This window comes from Theropithecus gelada, chromosome 12, assembly GCF_003255815.1.
Source record: "Theropithecus gelada isolate Dixy chromosome 12, Tgel_1.0, whole genome shotgun sequence".
Taxonomy (NCBI): domain Eukaryota; kingdom Metazoa; phylum Chordata; class Mammalia; order Primates; family Cercopithecidae; genus Theropithecus; species Theropithecus gelada.
In genome coordinates, this window is record NC_037680.1 from 42442454 (window position 1) to 42469368 (window position 26915).

Below are 26915 nucleotides of genomic sequence, written 5' to 3' on the forward strand. Positions count from 1 at the left end.
TTATCATAGGCTAAAAAAGTTGTATTAAAACCTTCATAATCAGTACATTTGTATGAATATATTCTTTTAATGGTTGAGATAAAAGATGAAGTGGTCCAATTCTTTATTTGTTTGGGATAGTGACACTATTATTATTAAATACTCAAAAAGGGAAGGAAAAGATCTTCACATGTGTAGGAAGAGTCCCCCTCTATGTTAGCACATAAAATACGAATTCAGATAAAATACTAAAGAAATTTTGTAACAGCAAAACTAAAATGTTCTCAAATAAGTATTTTTATAGATTTAAAAATCAATAAGGCCAGTTAAGTTTTCCTTTTTTGTTCTTAGATTGAAATTTATTTCATTTTGAAATTCACTATTCACTAATAAAGCAATTGGTTCTGTTTTTGAGATTAATGGAATATTTCTTAAAATCCATTTTAATATTTATTAAACCATGAATCAACCTTAAATTTTACCAATTTCAAAATAGTCTAGTTCATTTGAGAATCTGTGTATTTTCACACATGAATCTTAATAGCTAAATTATATAGCTAAATCTTAATAGCTAAATTATTAAGACAGAATGCAGAGACCACATTGTATATGAAGCATCCACTTTGCCTTGTACACAAGGGCATTCAATAACCACTTAATAACTATAACCCTGATGGTAAGAGCATTTTTCCTCCTCAGTGGATTTATGCAAATTTCTTGCTTTTAAAAAAATGCTCTTTACTCTAGTAAATGATTTGACCTTGAGGGTAAGGCAAAACAAAGAAAACACTGTTCAATATTCTCTGAGAGTAAGTGATTAAATGCTTTTTTTCTTGTTCTCTGACTTGATCCTACAATGTTTATGTTTTTATTTTTAAACTTGGTTTGTTATAGGGAGCTTATTTATAGAGTTTAGTAGGAGTTTATAATACTCCTACTAAATTTATAATAAGTAATATAATTAAATCTGGAATTTAAGGGTATAAAGCATACTTAATACATATATGTATACAAATATATATACATCATATGACCACATATGTACACACACACACACATACACACATTCACACACACATATATTTAAATGTAATATATAAAGAATATTACCCAAAGTACTTATTTTTAAAACTGGACAGGTACTATTTTAATGCTGGGTATTTTACTATTGTGACATATACATCTCCTAAGTCATGCTTAAATGAGGTTCTTTACAACCTCAGAAATATTAGTATTAATATTTCATTGTGTACATTGTGCACCAGTAAATATTTCTATTGTACACTATGCATATTAAAAATTAAAATGACCCCTATTAAAGACTCTCAACAAAGGAACAATATCATATCAATGGAAAAGACACTGTGATGAGACTCAACATTTCCACAGGGCAGCTAGAAAACTCAAATATTAACTCATTAATTCCCACATTATTCCCAGTTGATTTCTTCATCAAGCTGTATGTTGAAAGGACAGTCTTCAGTGGATTATTCATATTTACAAAATGTTAATTGTTTCCATTCTTTAGTCAAACATTTGTCCATTATAAAAGTAAAGGTGGAAGAATATGACTCTAATATACTACTCTGAATTTTGCTTTCGATATGTCACACATAAACTTTTGTATCAATGATTAAATATAAGGGAACAAAAGCAACATATTTCAGACATATTGAGTCAATAGAAAATCATGGTAATACAAAAAAATTGGAAAGAAAAAAAATTCTGAAAAATTGCATTTATAATCCCCAAGCTAGAAACCAAAATGCAAATCAAATATGTAATTTTCATTGTTAAATTCATTTTGCCAAATTGAGCACAGAGTTTCTAGAATGTTATTTTGACATTGATTTTTAATGTTAAATTATAACATACTTAACAAGTGTCTACTGGGCAAATAAACTATATATCTATATAATGAAAGAGTTGAAAGTACCGCTATTCTGAGGATCAGAGAAACTTGAGTTTGAATCACAATCACTGGTTTTATGGACTCTAATCAATTATCCCAACCTCCTTAGGCTTTAGGTTTCTAATTTGTAAAATGGTTCTTACTTCACATCCTTGTTATAAGGACTGAACAAGATAACACATGAATATTGTCTGGCGTGTACTTATTTGATAAATGTAACAATTTCCATCACAGTATTGTATTGTTTGTAATAGGTGTAATTATTGATTTTTGACTACCAAAAATGTGCCAGGCATCAAAACTAGGACTTGAAAAATAAGATAGTGAACATACTAGACTCAGTATCTGCCCTCATCGGTTCACAATCAAATGGAAGATACAGAGAAGCAATCGCCACACACTGTGATAGGAGTAGTATAGAGTATATTGAGATCACCACCTCGCTCAGTCTAGGAAGGACAGGGTAGAATAAAGCGACATTTGGGATAAGAAGGATGTGGTGGGTAAGGATGAGTCAGGTGAAGCAGGATGGAGTAAGAGAGCATTCCTGTCAGAGAGAAAAGGTACAAAGATGAGAACTGATAAAGCATGGGGAATTCCATTGAATGAAAGATTAGTATAGCTGGGTGGGGAAGTGTGAGGTGTACTATTCTATGATACTGAAGGGGTCAGCTGTGGTCAGTTTTACAGGGACTTGTAGCCATGTTAAGTAGTATAGACTCCATGCTGTGAGCAATGGGCAACTCCTGAAAGGTTAGAGAGGACAGAACTGTTACGGGATTTGCATTTTAGAAAGACCATCTATTGTTTTGTCAAGACGACGCTAGTGAGGGGAGACCCGTTTGGAGGCTGTAGCAGTAAAACTGGAAGATGATGGAGGTCTGACACTGGGTAAAAGCCGTGGGGATGCAGAGAGGTGGACAAAGATACGCAGCCTTGGCAGTCCCTAGCGATCAATTAGAAGTAATGGAGAAGGACCTTGGGTTCCATGGATAGTACTCTTCACAGAGAGTAGTTGCCATCTCTTAGAGACTATGTGCTTAGGTTGGGGATTGTCATATGTTCCTTAACCCATATAAGGTAAGATAAAAGTATTAAATGGGAAAATATCAGCAAAGCAGCAAGTATATTTAAAAATGTATATATCGGTGATATAATTGGGGGAAAAAATGGAAATCTAGAAGTAACTGCCCATCATCTATTTATTCATTCATTTAATAAATATGTTGTACGTGCTGTGGACTTAAGGGAAGACAGGGTTAGTGTTTTTCCTGTTCTCAAGACCTCATAAGCTAATGATGCATCATAGAAGTTCTTCCTAATGATTTGGAAGACTCTTCCAGCAGCTTTAAACTCAGAAGGGGATGCTCCTTAAGCACAACTATCACACTCTGGGAGACTAAGTGCTCTGTAAGTAGAGTTAGACCTCCACAGATCAGTGTGGAATGCAGAAGCAGATCAGCCTAAAGTGCAGGTCAGCACCAGAGGAACAGGACCTTTCAGGACTAAGCGGGAGGGCTCTGAAACACTCCAGACTATGCTGTTAACCTGTGCCCAATGTGCAGTGATTGGAAGTTAACACCAAATCTATAGTTGACACCTGCACCTAGTTCTTCAACAAATAGTATTATTTATTTCAGAATTATCCCAAAGAAAGTACATTTTCAGACACTATTAAGATTTAGTGTAGTGGTTAAGAGTGTGACTATGGAGCAGACTGCCTGGATTCTAGTCCAGGACCAACCACGTACTATTTGTGTAACTTTGGCAAGTTTTCCTTTGTTGAAAATATGTTTATTTTTCTCATCTTAAGGCTGGAATAACAGTGTGTTTTATGGTGTAAAGACTGAATGAGACAATATATGCCCTCCAATAGTACTTTGTCCATGGTGAACATTTAACAATAGCTGTTATTAACATAATCTGAATTACAAGGACCTCACTGACATTTTTACTCTTTATTCTAGAGCTCACTCGTCACAAAAACAAGTATATTTCTTTTATAATTACTTTAGTAATATGCCATTTTTGTTCCCAAAAGTATAACTTTAATAACTTAATTTATTTAAAAATTTTAATTTAAATGGAATTACAGTAGTAATTTTCTTGACATTGCCTTACACTTTTGAACATTTTTAACTTCCAAATAGCTTTTAGAGCTTCATAACATTTCTATAAGCATCATAGGACAGATACCTCATTTAATAAATTAGGAAAAAGGGTAATATAGATTTAGTGATTTGCTTATAGTAAAGGCTTATAGGCTTTTAATCTAGTATTCATATAAATCAACCAAAACTCAAAAAATTATTGGGCAACTGTTATGTACCCAGCATTGTGGTAGGTGCTTCAGAGGATAAAAATGTTATAAAATACTATCCATAACCAAAATAAATTTACTTTCTATTTGGGGAGAGGAGATTTTGTATTGTCTTTTGCATACTCTTGGCAGTTTTGCCCAGCCTTCAAAGCTCTCTCAGATCTTTCCAAGTCAACATTCTTTATTATTAATGTTCAATAAAAATTCATATTTCTAGCTTATCATTATTCCTACTATGGCATGAGTCAAGAAATTTTCTGAGGTTTAAAAAAACAATTCCTCAAATTACTTGAATGTACTTTGAAGGTTGAAGTCTCTTAGGACTTAAAGAGAAGATGAAATGTGACTCATGCTATTCCCTTTCTTCTTTTGGAGACCAATAGGAGGAAGGTGTAGGAAAAACAGCCCTTAGTTTGCTCTGGAATGGAGGATACTTAGGTGTGACTTCACCACAGATGTGAGAGGCAAAAAAATACGAGGTTCCAGCTCAGCACATCTCTTCATACCAGTCTATTCTTGCTTCCTGGAAACCGAGACTCCTTACCTACATCTCATCCTCAGCTCCTGTGATTTATGCCCCAGGAATTCCAAACTACTAATTGTCTCCAAATACACCCTCTGGCTTCCTGTCTTTAGGTTTCTGCATGTTTATATTTCCTGATTGGAATGCCCCTTAGAAAAGTAATTTTCTTAAATATTTTAAGGAGCTTACCATATCAAGAATGTAATCAAAACAGTTTAAAAATATACAGAAAATATAAAATGTATCACCATTCCCAGATAAACTTATAAAACAATTTATTACAGAGAGCAAAAGGCAAACAACAAAAAAAGACAAATAGTGGAATATGTTATTAGTAGTAATTCTTGTAAGAAAACTTACCTGGAACAGTGTGGCATGCAACTGGTAATACTAATAATGATGATTTATCAAATATTCTATATTAGGCATGGTGCTAAGTACTTCACATTTATTACCTCATTGAATACTCTGCCCCAAAAATGCAGTCAGTAACATATGCACGTTTTTGAGATGAGGAAACTGATTATTAGATAGGTAAAGTCACACAGTAAGCAGCTAAAATGAAATTATATAACCCAGTATCTGGCTCCAGAGTATAACCATTTACCAACTTTATAATTGTGGCCTCACATGTCTAAAAACAAATGTTCAGTATATGAATAATAAACAGTGGGCACTTGTAATTTTATCACAAAGCATTAATATAATTTTGGAGGTATTATAATGATGCATTGCAGATAAGTCATTACTGGAATTCAGGAATGGAAACAATAACATGTTCAAATGAAACTAGTCTAACAGAGGCCACGGAAGGTAACATTTTTGCATTAGTAACATATGTCTCAATATGAAAATTCATACTTAAAGGTTGAAAGTCACACACACACAGATGCTCCTCAACTTACGATAGGGCGAACTCATGACAAACCCATTATAAAGTTGAATCATTAAGTCAAACCATTGTAAGTCAGGGTCCAACTGTAAATACACACACACACACACACACACACACACACAGAGAGACAGAGAGAGAGAGAGAGAGAGAGAAGCAGAGAGAGAGAGACAGAGAGAGAGAGAGAGAGAGAAAATCATGCCTTATAGCTTATTAGTATACTCCATTATCTAATCTCCCTGGCATATGATAACTGCTAAATAAATGAAAATAGGCAAAAAGAATAAAGGCTAAAACAAAAAGAACCAAAATGATGAGATTAATGTACTACAGGCAGCATTCCTAATGTAGAACAAAGACTTCATCTATTGGGGCATCTGCTGTCAGCTTAATTCCTCTAAAAGCAGAATATCTCATAATTTGTGCCTTACTTTGATGAACAGAATACAGTATGAGACTGATGAAGCAATGAGGGCAAACAATATTGTATGGGTTTATTTCTGACCAAGAAGAAAGGAATTGTGAAGTAAAAGTGCCAGGAAATTTGATACAATATGGTAATCTGTAGAAGAACATAAAAAGAAAGCCAGATTCAAAAATGAATGAAAGAAATTGAAATGTATCATTAGGGGATAAATAGAAGTTTCAGTGTTTAATTACAAAATTTCATCTGGATGAGATACAACTGCATTTCAACAGCAATTCATGTGGAAAAGATGAGAGATTATCACTTTCTTAGAAGGCTGGTGTAAAGTGACAAGGTAACATGGCTAACAAAAACAAAAACAACAAAACCTAACTCAAGTGAATCTTGAATCAAGAGAAAAATTTGGTCCAAAACAATTGGAATTAAAATGACAATCTCAAGTATGCCCTAATCAGAGAAAGTATTTATGAGAGCCCTTCAAAATGGTTTTATTAACAAGAGTTGAACGAGCTGGAAAAGTTTGATCTGAGTGTCTACTTTGTATCAAACATGTTTAAGTAGGTCACCACATAAAAGGAGAGACATGCACGCATATAAGTAGCTATCCTAAAATATGATAGTACTTTGTAAGATGCATGAGTCAAGAAGATGCATTATTTATTACTATGCTCTATGCCTTGTATCTCTGGGAACCAAAAAAGAAAGCAATCTGTTCTGCCTAGGGTTGGGAAGGCTTCATTACCACTGCCTTCAAAACGCTGAAACAGTGTTTCTGAAGCTTAAGAACTCCTGAACTTCAGACACTATGCCCATGAACCAAGTGGGTGCATTCTAATTAGACAAGCAACACATTAAAGTTCAGCACAGGCAGCAAAAGCTTCATTTACCAGGACTTCTCCCTATGACATGCAATGTGCTCTAACGTTATTCTATTCTATTTCATTGACTGGGTGCAGTAGCTCACACCTGTATTCCCAGCACTTTGGGAGGCCGACATGGGCGGATCACTATTTCATTAAAAAAAAAAACAACCCTGGCCTATTAAAGGGATTTCTCAAGTCTAACTAAACTATGACTCACAATTTGAGAAGCACCACATTAAATTATCTCTAAAGCTTCTATTATCCTAACATTTAAAATTTCAAGTAACTCAATGTTCCAAGATATAAAATGCCATGAAGTAGAAAGAAACAGAACTACCCCTGGTGCTTCAGTGGATAGTTGCTTTATAAAAAGGTTAGTGTTTCTTTTAGCCTTGATCAATATACAACAACAGTAAGAGTATGAATCATGTCAAATTTTTACAGAAAATGTATATCTTATGGATGGTCTTTGTAATAAAATAGTGTTTTTCCTTTTTGATATAACAGATAGCATATGGTAGCCATTAGTCTTCATCAAATGCTAAATATAGGTCTAAAGATTCAAGACAAAGGAAACCAGACTAGGCTATTACTAAATTTATTTTAACAGAAGTTCAGAATCAATTTTATAAATACAAAGACAACAATTTTTCCAAAAATTGGCCTTCATCTGATTCCTTAGGAAAACTCAAATAAACAAAGTCTGAACTGACATAACATCAAAATTAAAAATTCTGTAAAAAAGTCCAAAATATTGATAAAAACAGTCTATTTTTTTGTACTGAATCTATTTCCATAGACATAGAAATGTGACAGGATCTATCTACTATTACGTCTCTGCACTATATTTCTTTCCCTTCTCACATCTCACAAACCTGAACTAACTAAGCAACTCTAATGCTAGGGTCAAGGCAACTGCTTCCAGCTCCAATATTAGCCCCATACTCCTAAAAGTGGAGGATGACCTAGATTATTCAGAGACTCATTATAAATACTTGAAGCGTCTTTCAAGGGATATAGTCAATAAATCAAAAGAATGTCACATACCTGTGGTATCTTCCATGGACAACCATCAAAATGCAATGGACATGGTGATATGTAATAGAATTGTATCTCTAATAAAATGTCTTTAATGTATTCAATCCTTTAAAATATTTAGACTATACAGCCTGAAAGGTGGGCACCCTGCTGTTTTTGAGATTTCCAAATACTAAATGGGAAGTAAAGGTGCTTTGTCGTAGACTTCTTGTTAATTATCTTATATATCCGTTAGACTTTTAACTTAATATTTTAAAGTAGGTTGCTATGGATTAAGTTTTGTCTCCACAAAATTCATATGCTGGAGCTCTAACCCTCAATATGACTGTATTTGAGGATAGGGCCTGTAAGGTGGTGATAAAGGTTAAATGAGGTCATACAGGCTGGACTTTATTCTGATAGGGCTGGTGCACTTGTAAGAAGAAGAATAAACACTAGAGTTCTCTCTCTTTCCATGTACATGCATTGAGGACAGGCCATGTGAGGACACAGCAAGGAGGTGTCTGTCTGCAACCCAAAGAGTGAGCCCTCACTAGACATTGACCCTGCTGGTATCTTGGTCTTGGACTTTCCAATTTCCGGACTGTGAGAAAATAAATTTTGGTTGTTTAAGCCACCCAGTTATGGTATAGTGCTATGGCAGTCCAAACAGGCTAATGCATAGGGCAGTGTAATTTTAGTTGAAGAAGCTACAAGAATATTTCTTGTTGCTAAGTTCTCTTCAATGTACATGAGCCAATGTGATGCAACAAACAATAAACAGAACTTGTAAATAAGGGCTCTAAGTTCAACTCTCGGCACTCCCCTCACTAGTTATGGGACGTAATGCTCCCTGAGCTAATTTTCTTGTCTGAAAAGTTAACATAATAACACATTTCTTTCCAGGTTATTGTAAGTATTAAATCTGATGATGTTTGTCTATTTGTTGGATCGTTCATTCGTTCATCTAACAAATATCCATTACTAAGGATGAGAAAACTCACACATATATTATATTACCCTTTAATTTTTCAATCATTAGCTTGAGTTAAATCTTTTGTTCTTCAGTGAAATAAAATTTTACATGATGTCAAAAAATCTATATGGAAAATATGTAATAAGAAATACAGGCAATATAATACATGTACTGTAAATGTTCCTTAACTTACAATGAGGTTAGCTCCTGATAAACTCATTGTGAGTTGAAAATATTGTACATCAAAACTCATTTAATACATCTAATTACCAAACTTTATAACTTACCCTAGTCTACTTTAAACATGCTCAGAACATTTAGATTAGCCTACAGTTGGGCAAGATCATCTAAAGAAAAGCACAATTTATAATAAACTGTTGGATACCTTATGTAATTTACTGAATACAGTATACTGTATGGTGAATATTGGTTGTTTATCTTTGTAATCACATGGTTGACTGGGAGCTGCAGCTTGCTGCCACTGCCCAGCATAATGAGGGTATCTTGTACCACAAATTGCTAGCCTGGGAAAAGATCAAAATTCAAAATTTGAAGCATGGTTTCTAGTGAATGGATATTGCTTTTGTATTATCATAAAGTAAAAAATCTTAAGTCAAAACATCATTAAATTGAGGATCATCTGTATGTGTGTATATGTATATATGTATATGTATTCATACCTTCACACACGTATAGAATCTTACCTCTTTGCTTTCTTCCAGATCCGATTCACTACTAAAGTCTTCCGTGTTTAAATTTTCAAAGTCAGATTCTCCTACAGCAATTGGTACAGTCACAGTAAGACTGGGATTGTTTATGAATGACATGTAATCACTTTCATCAATAATGTACTTTTCAACACTGCTGCCAGTTCCTATACCGCTTGTAGTTCCATTTACATCTTTAAGATAGTCAAGATCTTTCCCAATTTCTGTTGTATGATTGGACATACAACTGTCTTTCTTGTTGTTTAGATCATCAAGTGGTTTAATTTCATCTAAAATCTTTTGTTTCCTAATGAAGGACTGTTGAATAAATTCATATATTTTTCTTTTCACATAAGCTACTCCTTTGTGCATCCTATCCACAGCAATTTGGAGATTGTTCATTTCATTATCATCATCAGTGGCTGCAAGGTTGTCTGCACTAAATGAGCTCAGAAGCAAGGCCAGAAAGAGATTCAGGACCTTTAAAACAACAAAAACATGATTATAATTTTACACCGATGTAGGGAAGAGCAGATTACAATCACTTATTCTTTTAAGTGTGGAAGAAACTCTAAGTTCTAAAACTTGATGAGAAGGAAACACCACAGCATAGTGGTTAGAAGATGGGTGATCTGAATTTGTGACTGGCTCAATAGCACATCCCTGGACAAAGACATGATTTCCATTGCTCTCAAGTTCTCCCATTTGTAAAGTGAAATTGAATGAGCTAATCTAAGGGTTTGCTAACTCTAAAATTCATGAGTAAAAGAAGACAGGTTTATATAGGTACTACACAAGAATTCTTAAAAATCACTAATGTTTCCAATTATGCATGTAAATGCATTCTATAACTTTTTGATAAACAAAGATATTAAATTGGATGTTAATTGAAAAATAACCATTATGACTCAGAATGAAGATCAGGAGCTTAACATAGGCATTGACACTTGTTTTCTTAATCTGTTATATTTCTCATACTTCATTGTTGACTAAGTAGAGATGTTTATGAATAATCTCTCATATTTCCATGAGACTGCCACATGAATGTACATACTTTTAGAATATTTTATATATTTCTATACTATAAACAGTAACACTCCAAATTTAAGAGAGATAAAGATTGATCAGTTACTCTATTAGGGTAATTTCAGGAGTCATTAGCTATTCGAGAACTGACAAACTCAGGTTGGCTAGTGCATCTGCCATATGACATAGAGTGATTGAATATCATATGCTACAATGAGGCAAAGAAACGGCACAATCATTACGAACACTTAAAGACACCACTTTTTAGTCCTGATCTGGATGGTAATTTTGCTCTTTCTCTCTCCACTTTTTTTAGACTTCTCTCTTCCTTGGCTCCGAATTTATAAAATGGTCCCAGCACATCCTTTTAGACTTGTCTTCAATATGATACTCTACTGTAATTCACATAAAAATGTGATGAAGTGACTGACGAAATAGAATTTGGTATAAAAAATGTAGGGGCACTGCTATATTGCTGTGTTGTTAAAGTGATAATATATCCAAGGTAACGGACTTTTAAACTAATAAACATAATTTGTTTTTCTTTTTGACAGAACGGTCACCATTCCATTATACTCTTAATGTATTTCTGAAATGCGTATCTTAAGTGGGTACATACCACTAGGTTTCCAATCACCATGACCATCATGAAGACAGTAAGGCACATGGCTTGACCAGCAACCTCCATACAGTCCCACATGGTCTCTATCCACTCCCCACACAGCACGCGGAACACAATCAGGAAGGAGTGGAAGAAGTCATTCATGTGCCAGCGTGGGAGTTGACAATCACTGGCGATCTTGCAGACACAATCTTTGTAGCTTTTACCAAAGAGCTGCATGCCAACCACGGCAAAAATGAAGACGATGATGGCCAACACAAGGGTTAAATTTCCCAGAGCCCCCACGGAATTGCCAATAATCTTTATTAGCATATTTAACGTTGGCCAAGATTTTGCCAACTTGAAAACTCGCAGCTGGAAAATAAAATATTAATATATATTTGTATGATTCTTAAAAGCATTATATGTATTGAGCTTTACCTAGAAATGGTAATTAGAATTCAATATCTTACAATATCTGATCTGCCCTAACTCTCTCAGGCTCATGGCTAATTTTTGGACTCCCTAAGAAAAGCTGCATTTTCCATATTTTGACCATGTAGATCATTTTCTCTGACAGTGAATTATTTTTCTTTCCTTTTCTTTTTTTTTTTCTTTTGTCACCCAGGTGGGAGTGCAGAGGAGTGATCTCAGCTCACTGCAACCTCCGCCTCCCAGGTAAAAGTGATCCTCCTGCCCCAACCTCCCAAGTAGCTGGGACTACAGGGACGTGCCACCATACCTGGTTAAATACATACATATATACACGTATATGTGTGTGTGTATATATATAAATATATATACGTGTGTATATATAAATATATATGCATATATACGTGTATATATGTATATATTTACATATATACTAGAGACGGAGTTTCACCATGTTGGCCAGGCTGGTCTCGAACTCCTGGCCTCAAGTGATCCACCTGCCTCAGTTTCCCAAAGTGCTAGGACTACAGGCGTGAGCCGCCTCTTACAGTGAATTTTTAATGAGTACTTGGAATCCAACTCTTCTTAATATGTTTTATAAAGGTGGTTCTGAGGCTGGACATTATAATATTAACATCTGAATCTGAAATATCTGCTGAAAGATATTAATTTGCCAATAGTGTGCAAAGTAACATCATACTGAGCCCTGATATAAGTAGAGAAAAATGTTCATTATTCATTAATGCTCCTTAGGGGTATTCACGTAGCTACATGCACCTGCACTGAAAAACGTGGAATGTTTCCCATGATTCTACAATTATTTTCCTGACTTGTAAGGATATATGTGTAAATTAATGGGCATGTTTAGTAATCCTACAGACTTTCTCTCCTTTGGCTTTTGCAAGATGCATATTTTCCAGAGACAGAATTAGAAAAAGTTTCTGCATGAACATCTTACATCAGATTTTCATCCACTGCTACAAAGGGCTATATATATTTTCAAGTTACTATTAAAAGGTGATGCATTTTCATTAAAAATATTTTTTTAGGTCTAGAAATATTAACCGTGGTAATCTCTAGAAGCAATACTTAATGAAAATAGCAACTGAGTAATACATTAACCTTTACGTAACTATGTTCTTTGAAATAAAGGTTTTCGTAAATAATTGAGAATTTTTTTTCCACATAGGAAAAGTTTTTGACAATGCAAACTTTACAGAAAAACTTAGAATGCTAAGGGTTGTGTGGCAAAAAAACTATGACATTGCTATGCAAGAACCCTGATGGTTAGAAATGTTTTTGTGCTTTTTTTTTTTTTTTTTTTACCAATCGAAATGAACGGAGAACAGATAATCCTTCCACATTGGCGAGTCCAAGTTCTACCAGGCTAAGCGTCACAATAAAACCATCAAAGATATTCCAGCCTTCTTGGAAATAATAGTAAGGATCCATGGCAATAATTTTCAGAAACATTTCTGCTGTAAAGATCCCAGTGAAAACCTAAGATCAAAACAAAATTACTCTAATTCCACCAGATAATGATAATGTACATGACATAAGATTTGCCCTTAGAACATAATGCTTATGCTATTTTCCCACAATGATTCTATTACTAACTTAAATTTGTATGGCAATTTGTAGTTGATGAAAGACTCTCATATACATTATTTAATTTTATCCTTGTGGAAACGCTAAATAGATAATGCAGACACAATTATTACTTTACAGATAAGAAAACTAAGGTCTTCAGATGGGTGAAATGACTTGCTTGATATCATGCAGCAAGAAAATGGCAAAACTAGGATATCAGTACAAGTCATCTATTTTTTTTTTTTTTTTCAGATGGAGTGTCACTCTGTCGCCCAGTCTGGAGTGCAGTGGTGCGATCTCGGCTCACTGCAAGCTCCGCCTCCCAGGTTCACACCATTCTCCTGCCTCAGCCTCCTGAGTAGCTGGGACTACAGGCGCCCTCCACCACACCCGACTAATTTTTTGTGTTTTTTAGTAGAGACGGGGTTTCACCATGTTAGCCAGGGTGGTCTCGATCTCCTGACCTCGTGATCCACCTGCCTCGGCCTCCCAAAGTGCTGGAACTACAGGTGTGAGCCACCGCGCCCGGCTCAAGTCATCTATTTTTAACAGTGCTCTTTCCATTATACCAAACTACCTTTTTCTCCAGACTTCATATAACATAAGTACTGACAACATTTTGCCCATGAGCAGTTTTATTTCTCTATAAGCTTATTCCTATTTCCCTCAAATCAAAGTTATACATTCTTATCTATTACTATACTAGGTGCATTACTGTTGTCATTATTTGTTATGCACATGAAAAAATAAATTTACTTCTGTAGTATAAATAGTAGAACTTCAAAAATATAACTAATAAAATGTCAGTTGTTATACATGATGTTTCTGCTTTCTACCATCAAAAATCCTAAACTTCAAACCAAATATTATGGAAAATGCATATATTACTTTAGATAGCTCTTTCCTTCAGCAAATAAAAGTTAATATTCCTAAGTTGACTGGCAAACATTTTAATAATTTATGTTTTTGAAGCACAAAAAGGAAAAATTAAGTGGCAACCTTCACCAAAAATGACCTTCGTAATCATAGAATACACAAAATGTACTGGAGGTTTTAAATAGTTCATGGTTTTGATATGGAATAGATGGATAAACAATACATGTACTACTTAGATCCTGGAAGAATAAAAACTGGAGACATTTTTGAGTTGTTAAATTATTTCTTGCAATGATGATGACTAAGAAGGATAAAAGAGATCCACAATTTTATTTTAACCTTCTACAGTAAGGAAAATTGTAATAATATCTCAAAAAGTGTGTTCTTAAACTATGAGCTACTTCTGGATCTTGAAAAGTTATAAATATTGCTGTTGACTTTTCAAGTAGTGCTGTAGGCCTATACCTTTTTCAGTTTTTGTGAGCACATTAAGGTCATTATTTTTGGCAAAAAGTGGAGTATAGCCAGTTAGATATAATTGGCATTTTGCGGGGGCCAGGAAGCATGAAGGTGGTTGAAAGACTGCTATACACAATTAAATGTAAACAGTTTCTCAAGCAGAAAATTTGAAGACTAAACACATTTACCTTCCAATATGCTTACCAAATTTCCTACTGTAAGCACATTATTGAAATGGTCCGTCATTGGATAGTGCTCCATGGCCATGAAAAGGGTATTTAAGACAATACAGATGGTGATGGCCAGGTCAACAAATGGATCCATCACGACCAGGTTGACAACATGTTTCACTTTTAACCAATATGGAGAACAGTCCCAGATTAAGAATATGTTGGAAAATTTATACCAACAGGGTGGGCATTTCTGCCTGGATTCTTCAAGTTCTAGATTTAAAAAAAAAATAAGAACCACCAAAAGGTATATTTTATACACACGCATTTATTTCATATCCACTAAACTTATTTTCAGTAATCAGCACATTTTTGTTACAGAGGCAACCTTTTTTGTACTTCTTAAAAAAAATTACAGAATTTACTCTAAACCTCCCAAGGATATTTCATTAGACACACACATAGAGCCCAGGTAACAATGGGTAGTTTTTTGTCTTATGCACTGACATTGTGGCTCAGCGCTTGGCCTCAAGTGATGCGAGTGGTCTTTCATGTGAAGTCTCAATGGGAACATGGTTTAGGGTGGTGTAGATACTGTGTGCAGCCCTATGTGAATGACTCTACATTGTCAACCTCAGACTATGAGAGCTAGAATAGGGATTGATGTGACCCAAGAATCATCATTTTAACTTGTTTTTATTTTGTGAAAATGACCTGCTCTTCCTCTACAATCTTGAGAGTACTTAGGATGAGGCTGAAAAGGGCTGTACTGCTGAAGTCTTAAACTAATGGAACAAAAAGAGGGTCACTGTGACTAATGAGATTAGAAACCCCTAACAGAAATGCTTTATTCTGCATTTTCAAAGAGTTGCCACACAGTTAGGAAAACATTCTTAGTCCCAATATCACTGAGTTTAAAATAAATTGTTAAGGCTTCTAGAATATCTGAGTAGATATAACAGATAACAGTTCTTGAATTAGACTTATTGTGTTTTCATTAGAATGCAGTATTTCCAACTCACAAATATATTTATTTGAAATGAGACAATATAAGTTTAGTGAAAATAATTGAAATGAAAATAGAATTTGTTACCAACCTTCTACTGTATTTGTTAGAATGCTGGCTATACTCATTGCTCGTTGCCTTTGGGAAGGATCTTCTAGAAAGTCCATGGAAACATGGAAAGAACTTGACCTTCTCTTTCTCATTTCAGTTTCAGTGGTTGTTCCCTGTAAAAAAAAAAAAAATGCTAATGCGTTAAATGATTAATTTGAGCAATATGACAAGCAAACAACCAAGTGGTGACACAGTGAATTTCATGAAACACATGCATCATGCACTTTCATATTCAATTGGTGATGGCAGATATTTCTGACTTATTGTATCATTAGCCTGGAATGTTCAAACTGTTAACCATTTAGTCATACAGCAAAAACCAAGATTCTAACTTCCTGATTTCATAATTTTATAAAATATGAAACAATTTTAATATAGTTGATAAAACTCTTAAGAGATATATTTGACAGTTATTACCCTTATTTCTGAACTAATAGTAAAAGCCTAGTAACTTAAAAGTCCTACAAGTGATCAAGGCACTTGGCTTTTGAGAAGGTAGCTATTTAATTTTAAGGAAGTATCAATGATTGCAACACACTTAGCTGCCATCTTATTTTCTGGACACAAGATGTAGATGGTCATTGACAACACAAACTCTATGTTGAAAAGAACACACACATGCTGCATGGACAACAGTTTCATCCAGGGTACCAAAGCAATAAGTCATCTAATTCTGACTTAGTCATGCCTCCTCATGCTGATATATTTCCAAGTGAGTAAACAGTCTAAGAAGAGGCAGCATCTGTTTAGAAATTCCTCATCTGGGTGTACATCCACAAACACATAGCATACCTTTGTACACAGACAATTATTTTATCTGTCTGTATTAATAATGTATTTGTGTCTCTTCATTTAGATTAATTTTGAGAAGACCTATATCAGCATTTTTTTAGTAAGAAAAATATGAGTACTAGGAGTATTAAGGTAACAATGAAGCTATCTACTTAAGCACAGTGTTTTTGAAAATCTAAACTAAAGCAGAGATATATTGAAGAATCCGTTGGAAAGATTTATTATACACCCTTGACACTTAAACATGGGATCATTCATTTACTTTTATATCAGAGCCTTAGAGGATGTCCTGCTATCTAAATTCAGTGTGGGTATATAGCAAATCCTCCAACTGGAGGCAGTAATTATTGTGTCTAATTAATCCTTAGCACTTTCAGTAAGTAAATGCATTCAGGTTTGTGCAGTAGACTGTTAAGGTTTTAAGTTTTAGTTGGTTAGTCTATTAAAGACATTACAAGATGCAGGTGCATTCACAGCGTGACCAACCAGGAATCATTCTCAAGGTTGCCGTTTTGTAGAAACACTGGCTGGTGCAGCAATAATGGGCCAGCCATGCCTGAACTATTTAAAACTTCCTTACATTGTCATCAGTAGCTGGCTTATCTATTATCACCTCTGGCAGAAGCTGTCCAACAGGCGATGTAGGAACTGAAGGTCCACCAACCAAGGAAACCACACCATTGCAATCCACAGTGCTGTGCATCTTCCCATTCGCTGGAAACACTGCCAGCATCCGGGATGACCTACTGGTCTGACTCAGGTTGCTGTTGCGTCGCTCTCCATGTCGTCGGGGCACAAACAAGGAATCTCTACGGCTCTCATTATCCTCAAAGGTGCTGTGCTCATCATCTGCAAAGTCATTCTCAGATCCCACATCCTTTGCTCGCCCTCTAAAGCTGAAAAGGCTTGTTCTGCTATTTCGCCTTGGTGAAAATAGGGAGCCACGGATGCTCAACAAAGACTAGAAGTTTGAAACAGCAAACAAATAAAGCCATATTAATATGGCCCTTTGAATGTGATTTCATTTTGCAAGATTAGGTGGAAGAAGATTTCAGCATTCATGACAGAATATGGCCCATTCCTTTTGACTATCATTCTCACTTTATGTGCGTTCACATTAAATTAAATTACCTTGATAAAAGAAGGTTTCTAGCCCTTGGGATTAAAGAACGAGGAGATAGATTGCAACCTTAACATGTTGAAACACACACACACACACACACACACACACACACAAACACACACACCCTGAACCACCATTTCTCAAGTTCAAAGGGAAATATCCTCTGAATATGGCAATGGACATGGTAAACATTCAGTGAACACTGGCACCATGACCTTAACAAGACCACCTTGATTTTCATGGATCTTGTCTTTCAAAAACTTTCAATACTCCTCACGATTTAGTTTACTCCACCTTTCTAAAATCACTTTAATTATTATTTCTTTTTCACCTATAAGGCATCGTATTGTTGGAACTTGAAGTTCATACTTCTGAAATTCAGAGCCATGTGCCTTTTGAACAAGTGTACCATGACTAATATTTTCAGAAGCATGCGTGGTGACTTATAAAGAAGTTATGAGGAAAAACAACATAAAATCATAAAATAACCTAAGGACATTCCTGATCAACAATCCCCAGTTCCACATTTTTTTTCTTAAAAGTGCTGAGAATCAAAAAGATTAAATGTCATTAGTTGTAGACAAATATCGGCAGACGATATCAGAATGACAATCCAGTTCTCCTGACTGTCAACTTGGTGTTATCTTAACTACACTGAGCTGTAGACTTACATATCTGTGGAGTAAAATTTTCGCATAACTATGTGCAGAAGGGATAGGTTTAAATATAGCACAACAGTGGTCGATTCAGTTGATAAAAATTCCTAAGTCCATTTTCTAATTCTCCCCCTCTCTCCCATGTTTTAATTTTCAACCGTGCATCAGTAAACTCAGCAGTGCCATACCTGGTGCGGGGAAGAGTACCTCTTTTCATACGTCAACCGGTTTCCTTCAATGGAGAAGCGAAAACCTTTCCTCCTGATGCTGTCCTCAGATTCAGATTTATGGAATTCATCCTCATCTTTCTCTTCCCCACCAGACTGCTCTTTCTGTTTTCTTTTCTTCCTCCGATTTCTTCTTTCCTTAGCACTCTTGGAACTCAACTTAGAGGCTTCAGATGAGCTGTCTGAGAGCCTGCCTGCTGCACTGGGCTCTCTGGAATGTTCTGAGGCAGTTGCTGTCGCTGCCTGCTACATTGAAGAGAAATAGTTTTAACATAGCACCTGAAAAGACTGTATCTTTCTCTGAAAGGGTTGAAGTATTTGCATGGCATTTTAAAAATATATTGAGCTGACTGAGGATCATCTCACAGAGAAGATTCTCTGCAAGTATAAGAGGAGATTTTTTTTTTTTCCACCTAATGAAGGCTTTCAGAGATAATCTGGTCTTCTCCATGGTAACATTCATTATGTCTGTGTTAATGCCCCACAAACCACATATTCAAAAATATCCATCAGGTATCAACAAGAACACAAATTCGTTACTTTTTGGGATTTGATTTACTTTAAAAATTGCTATTTAATTAGTGTTGTTTTCTTTTCTCTGAAAACGAAACTGAAGTATGGAAGAAAAGCTGATGAACTACTTGAAGTCCTATCTTCAGGCAGGGGAATGGGATAAGGACGTTAGGTCCTTTCTCTAATTATTGAAATTGGATTGTCCAATACCCTCAAAATATCATTAATCATATTTATGGACAGTTAATAAAATCCCTTTCTCACCCATCCACAATATCCAGAAAAATGGAGAAGGGAGAATCAATAGTTTCTGCTGAGCAAAATAAGACATCCAGTTTTCCAAAAACTGTCCCCACCATCTTTGAATCGGTACTGGTTCTTAAGGGACATGTGGAAATGGAATAATACACTGCTTTTTGATTATAGCTTGTACTGGTAGTAAGTTGACACTTTTTAATTATTATCATTGTTCCCAGGGTAACCTTGATAAATTATTTACTCTTGCATATAAATTAATATTTCTGAAACAACTTTCTTCTTTAGTAAAGACATTAAGTTTGTATGCTAAACAGAAAGATGAGAGAGATAGGAGAGGCATTTTATGATTTATCACACTGTGAGGTCTAACACTTCACTATAAAACCAAGTAATCCTTTTTAGATGGTCAAGCTCTGTAAGATCGGTGACATTCATATGTCTATTGGATGCTGCTATATCAGAGATCATTATATTATTTGATCACTTCCTTATAAAGGAAATAAAGCAACCATGTTAAAAGCCAACATATTTTTAGTTAAAGAAAAAAGGAGACTATGTTTAAGAACTAGAGGAGCAACTCTTCATATGATAACCAATAATTTCTTGTTCTAAGAAAAGATGATTTCCTCCTAATGTCAGGCTACTCATTGAATAAAAGTCTCTCACTTGAAAATACCCCAAAATAACATTTTCCCTTTGCTTTGAGAATCTTAAGATGATTAAAATAACATGAGAGAGTTCTATTGTGGTTATTATTATATACATCTTAAAAAAATAAACAAAATAATTAAACTAAATAAAAGTAAATGGATGATCAAAATACAGAAATCGTTAATAATTCCTCATATAACCACCTGCCTTTAGGTACTCACTTTCTCGTCAATATTTTTGTAACAATCAGAACAATAAAAGGTCAGTGCCATGAGACAGGGCATCTTTACCTGAGCTGCCTCCTGTTGCTTTTTAAGCTGTTCGATCATCTGCTGAAATTCGGCCTCTTTCTGTTCTGCTTCTTCCAAGGTGGCCTGATTCTGCTCCTCGTAGGCCATGGCCACCACAGCCAGGATCAAATTTATTAGGTAGAATGAGCCCAAGAAAATGACCAACACAAAAAATATCATGTATGTTTTCCCAGCAGCACGTAATGTCTGCAAACAAAAATATCAGAATTATTTCTCGATATTATTTCACTAAGTGGTGGCTTCAACTTTCAGTTTACTTGTGTGTCTAGCAAAACTCAGATATAAATAGTAATTATGCTGGTCACAGCACACTGTACTTTTTTTGATTCTTTGTTTCTTTAACTTCAGCTTCTTCCTTCTCTCCTAGCTGATAGATTCGCACTATGATCTCTAGGGGAGAATTTTTGTATTCACCAAGAATGAAACAGTCAGTAAAATGCCATGGAGTCCTCCATTAAAGACCTGAGCCGTTAGGAAAGTCAAGGAAGACAATAAAGTTATCTTTCTATATCTGCTTCTTCATTTTCATTACCTCCCACCTGAGAGATAATATTTGAGGGGGTAGATAAGGCTGAAGGGAGATCGTGCCTTCTGTTTAGGACAATCTGTGTCTGAGAAAGGTAGAGAACAGGTTTTGAGTCAAGAAGAAATGGGAAAGAATTGCAATCCTTGGCATCATTCTGCTCAATATGTGTTATAATCAATAGGATAGAGAAAGTCAAGTCTCGTTTCAAGTTCTGCCTTTCTACTATATTATCCTCTGGTTTTAATTTCATAACTCAATTGGTTTTCTTGTGTACTTTTACTTAAATGGAGAGTGTAGCTCTTTAGTGTCTCACCAGTTGATAAAGATTTTCCCAGAAGTCCTGAGTCATTAGTCGAAACAAGGACAAAAAAGCCCAACTGAAGGTATCAAAGCTTGTGTAGCCATAATTGGGATTTCTACCAGCTTTCACACACACATATCCCTCTGGACACTGGCTGCAAGTGGGGCAAAAGAAAGTATTACAAGTGGTTCTGCTGCCTTTTTACTCTGATACTATGCTATAATATTGTCTAGCCAGAAAGATTTGCTATTTCAAAATAAAAGTTTGATAAATAAGTAAGTAATCTATTTCCCAACTTTTGACTGCATATAGCCTTATTAGCTACTTGGCATCATCATTAAAATATGGTGCAGCATTTCTAATAATATTTTACAAAATAACTTTTGTTGATAATTTGCAATTTCAACATCTCCATTTCATTTCTACTACTATGGAGTCTCCAGAGTTTATAGCTCCATATACTTATCTAAAAGAAACAGCATTGTTATTACTATATACACTAAAAAAGTAGGAACAGGATTACTCCTCTTTTTGTATTTTTGCTGTTATATACAGTGGATGTTTAAGAGATATTTTCCTCTTTTTTAATACTTTTATTTGAAGTTCAGGAGCACGTACATGTGCAGGTTTTTTATATAGTTAAATGTGTGTCATGGGGGTTTGTTGTGTAGATTATTTCATCACCGAGGTATTAAGCCTAGTACTCACTAGTTATTGTTCCTGATCCTCTCCCTCTTCCCACTTTCCACACTCTAGTAGGCCCTAGTGTGTGTTGTTCTTTATATGTGTCCATGTGTTCTCATCATTTAGCTCCTGCTTATAAGTGAGGACATGAGGTACTTAGTTTTCTGTTCCTGCAAAAATAGTTTGCTAAGGATAATGGCCTCCAGTTCCATCCATATCCCTGCAGAGGACATGATCTAATTATTTTTTATGGCTGCATTGCATCCCATAGTGCATATGTACCACATTTTCTTTATCCAGCCTATCACTGATGGGCATTTAGGTTGATTCCATGTTCTTGCTATTGTGAATAGTGCTGCAATGAACATACGTGTGCATGTGTCTAACAGTATTACTTCTTGTTTTAGAAAACATAAATCTTACCTAATATTTAAATAATCTCCCACTTTATCTAAAACCTTACATATAGCAAATTAATGTCAATAAAATTAGTTGGCTGTTATCTTCAGTTTCTATAAAAAGAGAGAAAAGATACACATATGTATGTGTACACAGAAAGATACACAGATACACACAAATTATTGACTTACCCTGCATCAGAGCTATTTCCACAGAGTAGTGCATCTAAAAAACCTTCCAGGAAATAATGATATCCTGTTTGAAAAAAGAAAGTCATATGATGAACATTTGCATTGTTAAAAACACTAAAATGAGAACAGGAAGGTCAGGTTCTTCTTTTAAGTTTGTTGAGGAATTTTAAACATATAATTCATTCAAAGGCACAAGTATTTGTCTCTTCTTCCTCCAAATTCTAGATATTCTATCTAGATACTTTACAGTGCAAAGTATTTTGTCATTATGAAGGAATGGCATTAGATTAGATACAGTGCAAAGATACTTTACATTAGATACTTTATAGTGCAAAGTATTTGCATTAGATACTTTACAGTGCAAAGTATTTCTTCATTATGAATGTAAATTTAGTGATAATGACAGGTACTAACACAATCTTTCAAAAAGGTATTAGCCTTTATCCACCACTCTCATGAAAAAAAATTCATTCAGTAAAAATAGACAGGAATGACAGGAATTCATTTTCTCAAAACGGCCACACATTTCAAAATAAAAGAATAGTATATTTTCTGGTCCTCTCTCCTATATTTTTAACACTATACATTTTAATAATTAAGTATAACTTATATTCTGACAGTTTCCAGAATATAGGCAACTTATAGTCAAATATGCATAAACCAGATCAACAACTGAAATGAAAGCAGTTTTAAAAAGTCTTAAGTACTAAAGCTAAAATAATGACTATAGGTGAACAGAACATTATCTCAAAGATTCCCGTTTCTTGCAAACTCCTTTGCGTCTTGCAACACCCAGTTCTTCTGTAACTTTTTCCTTGATATTTTCAACTTTCTTTCCACTAAATGTTGTCAGAATTAAGAACTCTCCTCATTGTGCTACGAGTAACACATATATACTTGAATTATTCTTATAGTGACACTCCTATATTGTAATTATTTATTTACAAGTATTCCTCCTACAAAGTCATGATCATTAATTACTTCTATATTAGTGTTTGTTTGAGACTGGGTAGCTTTCTGTAAAGTTTATTGAATGAATAAATAAATAAAAGACAAAAAGAGGAAAACATGAAATTAAACAATCAATGTTGGATTTTGTAAGAAGATATATTTTCTAGATGTTAAGTTTTCTGAGGAATTTATTCCATGCATAGTTCCATACAGTACACAGAACCACATAAGGAAAAATATCATTTTTGTTTCTAAGATTATGACTTATTTGAACCTAGACAGGAAAGTTGACATAGCATTTTCTAACTTTGAATTAAAATTAAACAAAGAGAAAGGACTATAATAGTTTATGGATGAATTTTTGGTATCTCATATTTATAAATGACGTTTTGCTCATTAAATTCATGATCTAACCTTAATGATTAGCCTTAACCTGAGGAAAATATAACTTTTCAGTTATAATATTTATCCTTAAATTTAATAAACTTAATTTTCTATTACTTTCAAAAATGAACCACTTTATTTATATTTGCATTTGGTTTAAAATAAGAATCATAGATGTTTAGAGCTGAAAATGACCTCAGATATTATTTATTTTTTTACTTTGAGTATTGGAAAAATACAGTCCAATAAATTTTCCCTAGAGAGAATAAACCCTAAATAACCCTCATAGTCAGTATTTTAAACTTAGATAAAACAAACAAACAACAGATTTCAGGGAGTTGGTGATTGAAGTTGACCTACTGGCATCATATCAAGTGAATAAGGAACATTGGTGTATTGCTCAGACACTGTTCTTAATCTGAAGAATAACAACTAAAGATTTACAACTAAACCTAAAGATTTTCAGCTGTTTGTAAATTATTTATTAGCATATCACTGAATGTCATGGAAGAGTTCATTTGTATCAACCTAAGGTATTTTCCAGATTTATAACTATAAGGAGACACTGATTAGTACTTGCTTTTTAAACTATGCTATCATTACTTTAATAAATACAAACAACTAGTAACTTTCTGTAATTAATTCTGTTTGTTCCACACAATCAGTCACTGAAGTTTTCTTTCTTTTTTTCCAAAATATTATTCATCACCTTAAAATAATACAGATATACTATATTCAAGAACATCTAAAAATCTAAGTTGTGCAGGTTTAATGTTTTTCCTTAAAAAGGACTTTTCCTTTTCTTATTAATCATGTTCTAACTCTCCTTGCTTTTGAAATATCACTACTGGCAGATTCTAAAATTAAAGAGAGAGGAAACTTACACACTTTTTATTGTCACTTTCAAAAGAGAAAGGCTATTAGCACAATTATTATTATTTCCAAGACAGAGTCTTACTCTGTCACCCATGCTGGAGTTCAGTAGCATGATCATGGCTCACTGCAGTCTTGACCTCCCAGGTTCAAGTGATCTTCCTATCTCAGCCTTCTTAGTAGCTGAGACTATAGGTAAATGCCACCACACCCAACTCATTAAAAAAAGTGCGTGTGTGTATATATATATATATATATATTATATATATACAGTAGAGAAGGTGGTCTCACTATGTTGCCCATGCTGGTCTCAAACTCTCAAACTCCTGGCCTCAGGTGATTCTCCAGCCTCAGCCTCCCAAAGTGCTAGGGTTATAGGTGTGAGCCACTGCACCCAACTAACATTTTCTATTACTCTCTCCTGAAGCTTTATTAACTGTAATTTTCTTCTTTTTGATGTAATACTACTTTTCAAATACATGAATGAGATTTACTTTTAGGTATCACTTTATTTCCTTAAGGTAACAAAATAATCTATTAAACTATAACACTCTGAAGCCATGTGTTATCTCCATTATTTTCCCGAGTGTACTACAAAGTTTCTGATACATAAGAGACATTGTGTAATTAGTGTATAATGAGTTACATTTGCATAGTACTGTAGAATTCGCAAAGGGCATTCACATGTTTTATCTCCTTTGATTATATCAATTACCACAGGAAACAACAAAGGATCCTAGGAAAATTCTTTCTAGCTGAATTCTTCAGGCTTCCAAATGATGATAAAATAGAAAATGGCATTGAGGAGTCAAAACTAGAGTAGTTATGAACAAAATTGTTAAATGTATGTGTAAGTCATTGATAAGGTGATTAACAAAATTCTTCTTTAAAATTAGTTCCAGAAATATAAATAATCTATTATTTAAAATCCAGAGGATAGAAATACCAAATAAAATATAATTTTAAATATTGTTAAATAGTTTGATTAGGTAATTTTCTAAAAGATGACGTCTTGTTATGTGATCATTTAAAAACATTTTCATGCCTAGATGGAAGGCACATTAGCAATGAAAAGACTAAATATACATAACAGTAATTATTTTTTAGAGGGTTTTTATTTATTTCATTAGTTTTAAATTTTAAATTTTAATTTTTGTGGGTGCAAGGTAGGTGTTTGTATATATGGGGTAAATGAGATGTTTTGATACAGGCATGCAATGTGTACTAATCACATCATGTAAAATGGGATATCCAGCCCCTCAAGGATTTATCCTTTGTGTTACAAACAATCCAATTCTACTTTTTAAGGAAATGTACATAACAATAATTCTTACTTGAATCTTGAATATATGACTTCCAGTCAAACTCAAAGACAGTTTCATTTATAAGTGTACCATTATAATTCACAGTTATATTCTTTTCTACACTATGTTCCTCCAGGGAAGCATTGGTGGGAGGCCACTGTATACATTTATTCCTCAGGTTGCCCATGAACAGCTGCAGCCCAATTAGAGCAAATACGCTCAGACAGAACACAGTGAGGATCATGACATCAGAGAGTTTCTTCACAGACTGGATCAGGGCTCCCACAATGGTTTTCAGGCCTGAAAGAAAGAAGTCTGTTACTATGAAGACTTAACACATCTGAAATAATAAAAGCTTCACACAATTTTCTTGAAAACATAGATTTCATTCATAAGTCCGAGAATGTTTGCAATGCTAATGGAGAAGCAACACTTCATGGAAGGGGGAAGAACTTCTGAAGATGAATTCCAGAAATGTAATGATTTAAACAATGAAATGAAGATTCATATCCCATTATGTCGAGACAGAGTAATGGAAGGTTCATGCTCTTCATGGAGCCTATATTAAGGAAAGGGCCTTGTCTTTTTCCTTTTTGCTACTGAAGCTTGCCTCACCTTTTCATTAGGGTCAGAGGTCAGTTTTATGACAAAATACTTGAATAAATATTTTTAAATTCCTATTTATAAATAAGAAAGATTTTGCTGTACAACTGAAAGTGGTTTGCAGTATAATTGTGCCTTAAGATAATAAATCCTCCATGCAGACTCACACTATTTTTTATTATCTCATTCCCTTCTCTTTTGTTAGCAAAAAATTTAGAAGATTTGCATTGTATACACATAGTCATTAATGACTCTAATGAATAAGAAATTAGAGATTGGTA

The 26915-nt window shown here is 34.3% G+C and overlaps 1 protein-coding gene across 16 annotated transcripts in view; it reads right to left on the reverse strand.

Annotated features, from left to right (window-relative positions):
- The window catches only part of SCN1A (sodium voltage-gated channel alpha subunit 1), a 164500-nt gene that overhangs the window by 36877 nt on the left and 100708 nt on the right, over positions 1–26915 (reverse strand). For 5 of the 16 annotated variants that reach the window (XM_025404182.1, XM_025404181.1, XM_025404178.1 and 2 more), the window contains 11 exons: positions 26062–26331; positions 22520–22583; positions 21258–21399; positions 20398–20604; positions 18647–18931; positions 17293–17640; positions 15868–16000; positions 14805–15043; positions 13002–13175; positions 11262–11618; positions 9614–10096 (listed from right to left, as the gene is read on the reverse strand). In XM_025404182.1, coding sequence (XP_025259967.1) covers positions 9614–10096; positions 11262–11618; positions 13002–13175; positions 14805–15043; positions 15868–16000; positions 17293–17640; positions 18647–18931; positions 20398–20604; positions 21258–21399; positions 22520–22583; positions 26062–26331 — 2702 coding nt within the window. Of the gene's footprint in view, positions 1–9613; positions 10097–11261; positions 11619–13001; positions 13176–14788; positions 15044–15867; positions 16021–17259; positions 17641–18646; positions 18932–20397; positions 20605–21257; positions 21400–22519; positions 22584–26061; positions 26332–26915 lie in introns of all 16 variants that reach the window. The other 11 variants (XM_025404176.1, XM_025404175.1, XM_025404174.1 and 8 more) reach the window with 6 other exon arrangements.